This window comes from Oncorhynchus masou, chromosome 3 (genome assembly GCF_036934945.1).
Source record: "Oncorhynchus masou masou isolate Uvic2021 chromosome 3, UVic_Omas_1.1, whole genome shotgun sequence".
Taxonomy (NCBI): Eukaryota; Metazoa; Chordata; class Actinopteri; order Salmoniformes; family Salmonidae; genus Oncorhynchus; species Oncorhynchus masou.
Window position 1 is genome coordinate 36429162 of NC_088214.1, and position 13211 is coordinate 36442372.

The window sequence follows — 13211 nt, forward strand, 5'->3', positions numbered from 1 at the left end:
GGTCTGCATACATAAGTTCAGTTTGCTCCTAGCAGAACTCGGCTAGGCGGAGCGACCGTCTGTGCTCTCATACTCCCTAAAGACCTTTGCTTGAAAAACAAGAAAAAACGTCAAGAAACTGTTGTTTCTCCGTCTTGAGCCACCGTAGCAACAACATAAGCAGAAACACTTCCTCAAAATAGTCCAAATGAATCTAAGATAAAACAATCTATCATTCATTTAGACGTTTTTGCCAAGGTCTTAGTTACGCAATTTTACATCTAGCTAAGATATTTGGTGCATTATTCCTCAAGTGAAAAAACTAGTCATCGACACCAAACACTTCATGTTCCCACTCCTACTAAGATTAGTACTGTTGACCAATAACCAAGGAAGGGGTGTAGACTTCGACTTGTCAGCTGAAAAAAAATGTTGTGTACAAAAACAGCACAAAAAAAACTTGCAGAAGCAAATAAAAACGTCAACATTTCGTCATAATATATGCGCAAACTGTTTCAATTGGGAAGTATACGGCAAGCTTAAGTCAGCCAGATGCGGTGATAGACAGCTATCTGCTGTTCACGCACTGGCTACCTAGCGTTACGTTAGCTTTGAGCTCTTGAGTGTCATGGACCTTTTGATTATTATGGGTCCCTTCGACAGTTTGGATCCTGTCATATCTGTTCCCGTTGGCCGAAAAAGTCAACTTTCTAAACATGCTCATGAAAAGGAGAGAGACAAGATCCAGCGACGGGAAAAAACTGCAAACATACGGAGGCAAACAGCGGGCTGTGTCACTCTGACAATAAGAATCAATCCATCCTTGATAAGCAAATTCATTGCAACTGACTTTCAATGTCCTTATTACTCCTTAAATCCTTCCCTTAAGTGTACAGTGCCTTCAGAAAGTATTCAAGTACACCTTGACTTTTCCCACATTTTGGTGGGATTGAAATGGGTTTAATTGTCATTTTTTGTCAACGATCTACACAAAATACTCTGTATTATCAAAATGAAAGAAAAATTTAAAAAATGTGTGAAAAATAAAACACTAATATATCTTCATTACATACTGTAAGTATTCAATCCCCTGAGTCAATACATGTTAGTATCACCTTTGGCAGCGATTACAGCTGTGTGTCTTTCTGGGTAAATCTTTAAGAGCTTTGCACACCTGGATTGTACAATATTTGCACATTATTATTTAGATATTCTTCAAGCTCTGTCAAGTTGGGTGTTGATCGTTGCTAGACAGCCATTTTCAAGTCTTGCCATATATTTTAGAATTGATTTAAGTCAGAACTGTAACTTGGCCACTCAGGAACATTCCATGTTGTCTTGGTAAGCAACTCCAGTGTATATTTGGCCTTGTGTTTTAAGTTATTGCCCTGCTGAAAGGTGAATGTCTTCCAGTGTATGTTGGAAAGCAGACTGAACCAAGATTTCCTTTTCCTTTCTGTTTCTTTTGTCCTAAAAAAAACTCCCTAGTCCTTGCCGATGACAAGCAAACCCATAACATGATGCCGCCACAACCACGTTTACAAATATGAAGAGTGGTACTCAGTGTGTCATGCCCTGATCTGTTTCACCTGTCCTTGTGATTTTCTCCACCCCTCCAGGTGTCACTTATTTTCCCCGGTGTATTTATCCCTGTGTTTCCTATCTCTCTGTGCTAGTTCGTCTTGTCAAGTCAACCAGTGTGGTTTTCCCGTGCTCCTGCTTTTTCTTATCTCTCTTTTTCTAGTCCTCACGGTTTTGACCCTTGCCTGCCCTGACTCTGAACCCGCCTGCCTGATCATTCTGCCTGCCCTGACCTCGAGCCTGCCTGCCACTCTGTACCTCCAAGACTCTTTTAAGATCAAGTTATGATCTTTTTGCCGGTCCACGACCATTCTCTTGCCTGCCCCTTGGATACTAATAAATATCAGAGACTTGAACTATCAGCCTCCCGTGTCTGCATCTGCGTCTCACTCTGTGCCCTTAAACAGTGATGTGTTGTGTTCGATTTGCCCCATTAAGGACATAAAGTACATTTCTTTGGCAATTTTTTTGTACGTTTACTTTAGTGCCTTATTGCAAACAGGATACATGTTTTGGAAAATGTTTATTCTGTACATGCTTCCTTCTTTTCACTCTGTCATTTAGGTTAGTATTGTTGAGTAACTACAATGTTGTTGATCCATCTTCAGTTTTCTATCACAGCCCTTCAATTGTGTAACTGTTAGAGTCACCATTGGCCTCATGGTAAAATATAAGAGTGGTTTCCTTCCTCTCTGGCAACTGAGTTGGGAATGACGCCTGTATCTTTGTAGTGACTGGGTGTATTGATACACCATCCAAAGTATAATTACTAACTTCACCATTTTAAAAGGAATATTCAATGTCTCTTTTTTTCTACCAATAGGTGCACTTCTCTGCGAGGCATTGGAAATCTGAGTTTGAAATTCATTGCTTGACTAAGCTAATTGTATGTGTGGGGTACAGAGATGAGGTTGTCATTCAAAAATCATGTTAAACACTTATTTCCATGCAACTTATTACGTGACTTGTTAAGCACATTTTTACTCCTGAACTTATTTAGGCTTGCCATAATAAAAGGGTTCAATACGTATTGACTTATTGAGAAATTTCAGCTTTAAATGTTGTATTCATTCGTAAAAATGTCTAAAAACATAATTCCACTTTGACATTATGTGATATTATGTGTAGGCCAGTAACAAAGAATCTCAATTTAATCCATTTTAAATTCAGGCTGTAACAAAACATAATGTGGAAAAAGTCAAGTGGTGTGAATACTTTTTGAAAACACCGTATAATGAAACTCAAGAAGCTTTCCTTAATTTATCCTAATGATAAAACCTGTAAAACCTGCTGAATTTGTTTCAAAAATTGCTTAAATGTTTTTAAAAAAACACATTGTATACACTGTTTGCTCTCTGGATACAATACATTGGCAATGTGATATAGGCTATTTTGCACAATAAAGTTGAAAGAAATGGATTATTTTAATATTTATTCATTTAGGTATCGATACTTTCTTACATATAACTGTTTAAATCCCAATCATGATACTTTTTCTATTGGAGTTTTGTTATTTGAAGTTTATATATAGCATTTTGCCACAAAGCATGGTTATTTGTCTCTCTAAAATAAAATGACTGTGCAATATATTTGAAACAAAATTACATCTGTCTTTTCACTAGCCCATGTCATGTTAAGATGAAAAAAGCTGAGCTCCATCTCTTTCACAAGATGTTTTGTTAATTCATGTCAATTTAAAAATATTTCTGAAAATGGATATATAGTATCACGTTTTGAAATGAAACTTCAAAACAGACATGCTTGAGTTAAACCTATTTATTTTGATTTTATTCAAATAAAGTTACGGTGTAAATGTCTCACAGTTTAGTTATTTTTTCATTTTCTACAGTGAAAGAGGTCCTGCAGCTGCTGCTAGGTTAATGTTACTCATAGTGATGAGATCAATAAACAAAGATCTGGTATAATGGGACAATATCAAAACAAAAGAGTTATAAAAGTAACGAAATCTGTACAAGCGAATAAACTAACACTCAGAAACTATATATAAGATCAAAACGATACACAAATACAACTTTAATATTATACATTTTATATTATATATTATAATTGATATATTTACATATTTCTAAAGTAACGAAATGGTTGATAGTGAACAACATCTCCAGAATCATTCAAATGCCCCCTACATTTTCTATAAAAACTAAGACAAAGTAAATAATGAGATGTTAAAAGTATAAAAACCATGCCATCACATTGTACATGTATAGAAACCTTTTCTAACTGCACATGAATAGTAGAACTGTCACGTTCTGACCTTTATTTCCTTTGTTTTGTCATCATTTTGTATGGTCAGAGCGTGAGTTGGGGTGGGCAGTCTATGTTTGTTTTTCTATGATTTAGGTATTTCTATGTTTCGGCCTAGTATGGTTCTCAATCAGAGGCAGGTGTCATTAGTTGTCTCTGCGTGTCCTCGGCCCAGTACCACCAGTGCCAGCACCACGCATCAGGCCTACAGTGCGCCTCGCCTGTCCAGCGCTGCCGGAGCCTTCCTCCTCTCCAGCGCTGCCGGAGTTTCCCGCCTGTTCGGCACTGCCAGAGCTCCCGCCCCTCAGTCCAGAGGAGCTAGAGCCCCTCATTCCAGAGGCGCCAGAGCTACTCAGTCCAGCGCTGCCAGAGCCTTCCTCTCCAGCGTTGCCGGAGCTTCCCGTCTGCCCAGCGCCATCTGAGCTACCCGTCTGCCCAGCGCCATCTGAGCTACCCGTCTGCCCAGCACCATCAGAGTCGCCAGTCTGCCCAGCGCCATCTAAGCTACCCGTCTGCCCAGCGCCATCAGAGTCACCAGTCTGCCCAGCGCCGTCTGCCCACCCGTCTGCCCAGCGCCGCCTGAGCCGCCTGTCTGCCCAGCGCCGCCTGAGCCGCCCATCTGCCCAGTGACTCCTGAGCCACCCGTCAGCCCAGCGACGCCTGAGCCGCCCGTCTGCCCAGCGACGCCTGAGCCGCCAGTCTGCCCAGCGCCGCCAGTCTGCCCAGCGCCGCCAGTGCCGCCAGTCTGCAAGGAGCCGCCAGTCAGCCAGGGGCCACCAGTGCCGCCAGTCAGCCAGTGCCGCCAGTCAGCCAGGGGCCGCCAGTCAGCCAGGGGCCGCCAGTGCCGCCAGTCAGCCAGGGGCCGCCAGTGCCGCCAGTCAGCCCAGAGGCGCCAGAGCCCCTCAGCCCAGAGGCGCCTGAGCCCCTCAGCCCAGGTCCAGAGCTTCCGCTCCTTTGTCCCGAGCTACCGCCCCTCGGTCCCGAGCTGCCGCCCCTCTGTCCCGAGCTGCCGCCCCTCTGTCCCGAGCTGCCCCTCTGTCTAGTGGGGCCATTGAGAAGGGTTGCCATGGTTAGAAAGCCATGGAGGTGGACAATAAGGCGGACTAAGACGATGGTGAAGTGGGGTCCGCGTCCCGCGCCAGAGCCGCCACCGCGGACAGACGCCCACCAGGGCCCTCCCCAATAGGTTAAGGTTTTGCGGCCAGAGTCCGCACCTTTGGGGGGGGTATTGTCACGTTCTGACCTCTATTTCCTTTGTTTTGTCATTATTTAGTATGGTCAGGGCGTGAGTTGGGGTGGGCAGTCTATGTTTGTTTTTCTATGATTTGGGTATTTCTATGTTTCGGCCTAGTATGGTTCTCAATCAGAGGCAGGTGTCATAGTTGTCTCTGATTGAGAATCATACTTCGGTAGCCTGGGGTTCACTGTGTTTGTGGGTGATTGTTCCTGTCTCTGTGTTTGTGTAGAGTCTTGATTAAAGAACGATGAATAGAAACCACACTGCGTTTTGGTCCGCCTCTCCTTCACCGCAAGTAAACTGTTACAAGAACCCTCTATTTTCAGGTGACGGTCTGAGACTGTCATACAGTATGACATACCATGCAGACAGTACAGCCACGTACAGTACAACAGTGTAAAAATGTCATCTTGGAGATTAACATATAACAGGGGTTTTCATCAAATTGTGGTGGTATAAAAACAACTTTACCCATAATGCATTTGGGAAACTGAAGTCTGGTCGTGCATCAACTATGAATATCATTGCTGGCCTATGAGTTTAAAACAATACTCCATATTGTGCTTAACAGGTATCTGACATATCAACAAACAGTATAGATCCATGCTTTTGCAACACAATAAAATAGGAGGAATGAAACCCGAGAAATGGAAAAACATCTCTTTATTTCCATATTTCCGCACTGGCTCTGTTACCTGACTGTGGTCATAGTATGGTTGTTGGTTGTCTGGCAAGCCCTAAGCAACATCCTTCAATCCACAAGAGAAAATTATGTTCAAAGGTTTATCAAGCACACGCACACACGGACACACTTTTACAGCTCTATGCACATATGCACACACAGTCGCATAGTTGCACACCTAAATGCCCATGTATTTCGAGCTAATCGTAAGAGGGATACAACTAATTAATGGATTTCTCTGAAAACTACCAAAGCCTATATAAAATGGCAATGATCTTTGGCTCTTTATTCTCTCAGGTCTTGTTGGTAAAATCTAGACAGAAGTAAGCCCATACATATTGGCTCTGACAAGATACAGCTTGGATTGCACTTTCACAAGCAAGGACATTAAAAGTAATAAACAGCCATGATAGAAAACACATTATACACGTTTATGCTGTTGGCTAGGATTCATGATCATTGACATTGAAGGAAATAAAATTTAAATGCCGTACAATACATACATATATATATATATACACATACTGTATATGAGACGTGTTTGATACAGTAACTTGTAGTATATACAAATAAGGAATACTTTTTGGGAAATCAATGATCAATGAACACCATTCATCAGGCGAAGAACAGAAGGAGGGAACATGTTGATTGGAGAGCAAAAAAAAAGTAAAGCTAAAGGATGTTTGATTTGGAAATCGGGACATACTGTATAGATCAAGGTTGGGGTCAATTTGAATTGAAGTCAATTCTTGAAGTGATTTGAATTTGAAATAAAATAATGGAAAACAACTTTTTTATTGAGAAGTTTTGAAAACAGATGCCTTTTTTCAATTATTGAATTGCAATTTCAGTTTACTTCCAGAATTCACTAAATGCTACTGACCACAACCCTGTTATACATAGACAACCCTGTTATACATAGATATCATCTTCAGGATCTGTGTTGCCCTCTGGCGACCATGGCAGTGAGCAGCAACCACATCCAACTGCGTGTCAGGTGACACATTCATTGTCATGTGACCTCGGCGAAAGCATTAGAATTCTAAAGGAAAAAAAGAAGAAACAGAACAACAATTTGTCGTCAATGATTCAGTATATTTAATATTCAAGACATTCTCTGCATTCAATACATCCCAAGATTAGTAACGCCATGAAGGAACTATTAAGTACTGAAGCATTTTATGAAGTAAACTGATTACTTTAGATTAGACATTACTTGGTAACATGATATTTGCGATCTTGATATAAAAAAAACACACAAATTAGCTATCAAGATACAGTATCAGTCCTGTGACATCTTGGTCCCCAACATCCCTTGCTTTCCGTATTTTAATTATATAACGACCCTTACATAACCTCGAGCTAATGAGTCAGTTGCTTTGATTGCGCTGAGGGGCTTGTTAGGCTGACAGTCCACACACGCATGCACACACACAAAAATGTAAACGCACACACAGACACAAATAACACACACAAAGTGGGCCAAGTAGCATGAGGCTTAGCACAGTGTACAGGTCTTGGGTTGCCTCTACAGTGGTTGCTCAACTAAAAGATTTCAGATTATACTGCGGGACATAGAGGTAATTTGTGGTTTAGTACGGTACCCTGCGTCACTACTTCATTTCTCCAGGTCAGCGCAATGGGGAGTTAGAGCACTGATTATGCTTTTGGATCCCAAGGTGCTGATGTGTCTCTAACTGACAATGAATGGGCGACACAAACCAAATAGAAACTGATAATTATGCACGACTTGCAATTTCAATGAACTGAATGATGAGGAAGGTGATTGAATTTACAACAGTAGTGTAAGAATTGCTATTCCTCTGTCCTGCACGCACACACCCTACTCGTCCGTATTACTTACTAAAACTGTTGTTACACTAAGGTTTTTATTCTAAGAGAAATGAAAATGTTCAATTATATTCCATGATATTCTTAAAAGATATACAGTTGAAGTCGGAAGTTTACATACACCTTAGCCAAATACATTTAAAATCAGTTTTTCCACAATTCCTGACAATTCATCTTTGTACAAATTCCCTATCTTAGGACAGTTAGGATCACCACTTTATTTTAAGAATATGAAATGTCAGAATAATAGTAGAGAGAATGATTTATTTCAGCTTTTATTTCTATCATCACATACCCAGTGGGTCAGAAGTTAACATACACTCAATTAGTATTTGGTAGCATTGCCTCTAAATTGTTTAACTTGGGTCAAATGTTTACTGTAGCCTTCCACAAGCTTCCCACAATAAGTTGGGTGAATTTTGGCCCATTCCTCCTGACAGAGCTGGTGTAACTGAGTCAGGTGTCTAGGCCTCTTTATTTGCACACGCTTTTTCTATTCTGCTCACAAATTGTCTATAGGATTGAGATCAGGGCTTTGTGATGGCCACTCCAATACCTTGACTTTGTTGTCCTTAAGCCATTTTGCCACAACTTTGCAAGTATGCTTGGGGTCATTGTCCATTTGGAAGACCCATTTGCAACCAAGCTTTAACTTCCTGACTGATGTCTTGAGATGTTGCTTCAATATATCAACATAATTTTCCTGCCTCATGATGCCATCTACTTTGTGAAGTGCACCAGTCCCTCCTGCAGCAAAGCACCAGCACAACATGATGCTGCAACACTGTGATTCACGGTTGGGATGGTGTTCTTCAGGCTGCAAGCCTCTCTTTTTCCTCCAAACATAATGATGGTCAGTATGGCCAAACAGTTCTATTTTTTTCATCAGACTAGAGACCTTATCTCAAAAATGTACGATCTTTGTCCCCATGTGCAGTTGCAAACCGTAGTCTGGCTTTTTTAATGGCTGTTTTGGAGCAGTGGCTTCTTCCTTGCTGAGTGGCCTTTCAGGCTATGTCGATATAGGACTCGTTTTACTGTGGATATAGATACTTTTGTACCTGTTTCCTCCAGCATTTTCACAAGGTCCTTTGCTGTTGTTCTAGGATTGATTTGCACTTTTCGCACCAAAGTACGTTCATCTCTAAGAGAAAGAACACGTCTCCTTCCTGAGCGGTATGACGGCTGCGTTGTCCTGTGGTGTTTATACTTGCGTACTATTATTTGTACAGATGAACGTGGTACCTTCAGGCATTTGGAAATTTATCCCAATGATAAACCAGACTTGTGGAGGTCTACCATTATTTTTCTGAGGTCTTGGCTGATTTCTTTTGATTTTCCCATGATGTCAAGCAAAGAGACACTGAGTTTGAAGGTAGGCCTTGAAATACATCCACAGGTACACCTCCAATTGACACAAATGATGACAATAAGCCTATCAGAAGCTTCTAAAAACATCACATAATTTACTGGAATTTTCCGAGCTGTTTAAATGCAAGGTCAACTTAGTGTAATTAAACTTCTGACCTTCTGAATTGTGATCCAGTGAATTATAAGTGAAATAAATCTGTCTGTAAACAACTGTTGGAAAAATGACTTGTGTCATGCACAAAGTAGATGTCCTAACCAACTTGACAAAACGATAGTTATTGTTTTCAGATGAATTCATGTATCCTATATACACCAATAGTATCAATTGGGAAAATGCCTTTTAAAATAATAATTGTATATTATTTTTCATTCTTTCTTACTTAGCAAGGCATGATATCCTTCACTACTAACTACTGGGATGGTGTATGAGTGTTTAATTTACCTCCCTTAAAATCTATGAACACTGAAGCAGGCAGCCAGGCAGTCAAAGCGAGCAGTGAGCCTGGATCCAAAAGGTTTTCTAAAGCATCCTAATGTGTCAGATTTATTTGGGTCACCTTCTGTACTGAGTTTGAAGATGGCCTATGGCCATGTTGATGTTGTGTGTGGCAATGCATTTAGTGTGGAAATGCATTTAGCTACAGTCTCCCTGCTGCTACACAAAACTGTGCAATGAGTCAATCCATACTGCAGTTTAGGTTTCCAATGGGTGTTTTTGGATTTCTAAAGTGCATATAGTCCCTCAAACCTCAACTACTAAATATTTGACTATTCTTCTTAATGCTTCGCTCATCTACCCCTCACGCATGCATGCATGCATGAACGCAAACACAAACTCACCTCTCCACATCTCCTCGCTCTTATTCACCTCACACACCTCAGTCTAATGAGATGTGGTCATCCTCCTTTGCGTTGATGAATTGCCCAATGTTACTTCCCCTGGACTCATTGTGATTTCAAATAGGGGGAGCACTGGGTCTCCATAAGGCACTTCATCAAAATTACCAAGGGGGCCGGAGACATACTGTATGTCCCTGTAATGCATGACCTTGCATTCCCCTCGCTATAGGGTCTGCAAAGGCTACATCATTAATCTTCAGGAGCAATGCTACTGTATTCTGCTTATAGAGGCAACCCAGGAGCTGTACAGTGTGCTAGCCTCATGCTACTTTGCCCAAATTGTGTGTGTGTGTGTGTGTGTGTGTGTGTGTGTGTGTGTGTGTGTGTGTGTGTGTGTGTGTGTGTGTGTGTGTGTGTGTGTGTGTGTGTGTGTGTGTGTGTGTGTATGCAGGTGTGTGTGTGTGTGGACAGACAGCCTAACAAGCCCCTCAGCGCATTCAAAGCGCAGTGGTTCTTCCTGTAAGGTGTGCTTCATACTGCAGCACACCTTGTAGGCTGCCACAGAGATCTATGGCAAGTTATTTAATTGTCAGCCATTGTTACCATTAGTGCTAGTTAGTGCTAGCTTGACCACCAGAGGATATGTTTGAGAAGCATTTGATAGCCTTCAATATTGGCTGTACTAGAGAATTTAAAACCTTTTTTGTAAGAACAAAGTATATGGGATTGATTTTAAGAAATTTAGCTTAATTTAATTAATATTATAGTGTTTCTATTCCAAGAAAAAGAAACCCTCAGTGTTTCCGTTAGGAAAATATGGCACTGTACTACGTGGCGGTCGGGAGTAGGCTACAGTACTAAGAGCATAACATTTCCACATCCTAATTGTAGTCTAACCAATACCTAAATGGAAATTCAGTGAAAATACAAATCTCATTGATTTATCAAGACCAGTCCCCAACGGTGCTTAAATAGTTGACCACAGCGGGTAGGCTATTGCTTCAAATCCTATTGCTTCTAACTTAATATGCTTTTCAACACTAGTGAGACTCAAGTCGCCGACGGTAGGCCTACAGTATATTGAAAAATACTTTTTCAATGACGTGACTCTCCGCCAATAATTAGATTTAAATGATTGGAGGATTCTAAATTAATATCTAAGGGGTATTTTTCTTTAGAGCAAATCGGATCTATGATAATATCTAAGGGGCTTTTATATCATTCTAAATGAATTAAGAATGATAATAATAATCATTTTGTTTAAAAAATAAGAATATTTTGGAGATTTCAAATAACCTAAAGTGAGTGAGAAAAAGGCCATTCTTGAACATGGGGTGAGATATTCTTACTAAATTGTAAATAAAGCCAGATTGTTATTTAGAATTATTTCTTTCTGTTTTTAGAGGGAGATGAAACCAAAATTCCAAAGTCACCTCATGGGTCGCGGTCGGGACGGGACGGATATCGAACCAGCATCTTTCGAAACGCGATGCAGTGTCTTATACCGCGTCGCCATTTGGGAGGCCCCATCCACAAAATTTTTAATGCTGATCAATTGCCTTGCACAAAGTATCAAAATAATGGAAAGAGTCTATTTTCCTGCTAATAGCCCATAATGGACTATTATAATACATGGTGTCCAGGTCAGGATAACCAAAACATTTCTTTATTAAAGTCTATCAGAAAGAATGTTGGTACTTATTTATTTTGATCCAAAGCTATGAATGAGTGAGTCACTCAGCTTTATGTAGAGGCTATATGACTGCAACATCAACTTGATTATTTAGCTTATATTCAGTCAACACATACAGTTGAAGTCGGAAGTTTACATACACTTACGTTGAAGTCATTAAAACAAGTTTTTCAACCACTCCACAATACTTTGTGCATAACACAAGTCATTTTTCCAACAATCGTTTACAGACAGATTACTTCACTTATAATTCACTGTATCACAATTCCAGTGGACCAGAAGTTTACATACACTAAGTTGACTGTGCCTTTAAACAGCTTGGAAAATTCCAGAAAATGATGTGATGGCTTTGGAATCTTCTGACAGGCTGATTGACATCCTTTGAGTCAATTGTAGGTGTACCTGTGGATGTATTTCAAGACCTACCTTAAACTCAGTGCATCTTTGCTTGACACCAAGGAAAATCAAAAGAAATCAGCCAATGTTGTGGGGGTGCTTTGCTGCAGGAGGGACTGGTGCACTTCACAAAATAGATGGCACCATGAGGATGGAAAATTATGTTGATATATTGAAGCAACATCTCAAGACATCAGTCAGGAAGTTAAAGCTTGGTTGCAAATGGGTCTTCCAAATGGACAATGGAACCAAGCATACTTCCAAAGTTGTGACAAAATGGCTTAAGGACAACAAAGTCAAGGTCTTGGAGTGGCCATCACAAAGCCCTGACCTCAATCCTATAGAACATTTGTGGGCAGAACTTAAAAAGTGTGTGTGAGCAAGGAGGCCTACAAACCTGACTCAGTTACATAAGCTCTGTCAGGAGGAATGGGCCAAAATTCACCCAACTTATTGTGGGAAGCTTGTGGAAGGATAACAGAAATGTTTGATCCAATTTAAACAATTTAGAGGCAATGCTACCAAATACTAATTGAGTGTATGTAATCTTCTGACCCACTGGGAATGTGATGAAAGAAATAAAATCTGAAATAACTCATTATTTCTACTATTTGTCTGACATTTCACATTCTTAAAATAAAGTGGTGATCCTAACTGACCTATGACAGGGAATTTTACTAGGTTTAAATGTCATGAATTGTGAAAAACTGGGTTGAAATGTATTTGGCTAAGGTGTATGTAAACTTCAATCGTATGTGGTAACTGTTGCTCCCAAATGTTCTGAACAGTGTTTTAATCAATACACAGCAAATGGGCTACTTAACCCAATTTGACACACAATGTTTATACCCGAACAGCTTTGCTATCAAGACACTTTGTATAGACAGGTAACGAGGCATGCAGGTTTTCATTCTTACATGATCAGTTTAAACAGTGTGCGATTTAGCCCAATGTAACAATGTATGTGGCTTCTTGCTAATCACCTGTATACAGATGATTAGTAGACAGACTATTTTCAGGGACTGGGATTGTGTACCTCTTGCCAGAGGCATTGTAAGATCTTATAGAAATGTTACCTGGGCTACAAAACTAAGAAGATGAGACTCTCAACCCAAAGTGATACATACTTTATGTTCCAAACCCCAATGTATATTTTTGCCAATGTTCATATTCTTTGGTCAATTTTCAACCTTCATAATACACATCTGGAAGACATTGTTATCTTTCTATACAGATAATGAAGGATATACTGTATCTGATGTGTCTTTCTGTATGGTGGACACAGCAGAATGGACTGAGGCTGACAAACAAGGTAC

General features: G+C 40.4%; 1 protein-coding gene across 1 annotated transcript in view; it reads right to left on the reverse strand.

Moving 5' to 3' along the window:
- Positions 1 to 6291: 6291 nt before the first annotated feature.
- Positions 6292 to 13211, reverse strand: part of LOC135508112 (phospholipid phosphatase-related protein type 5-like) — a 70341-nt gene continuing 63421 nt past the window's right edge. The window contains exon 6 of the mRNA XM_064928067.1: positions 6292 to 6786. Within this exon, the coding sequence (XP_064784139.1) occupies positions 6757 to 6786 (30 nt within the window). The 3' untranslated portion in view covers positions 6292 to 6756. The remainder of the gene's footprint in view (positions 6787 to 13211) is intronic.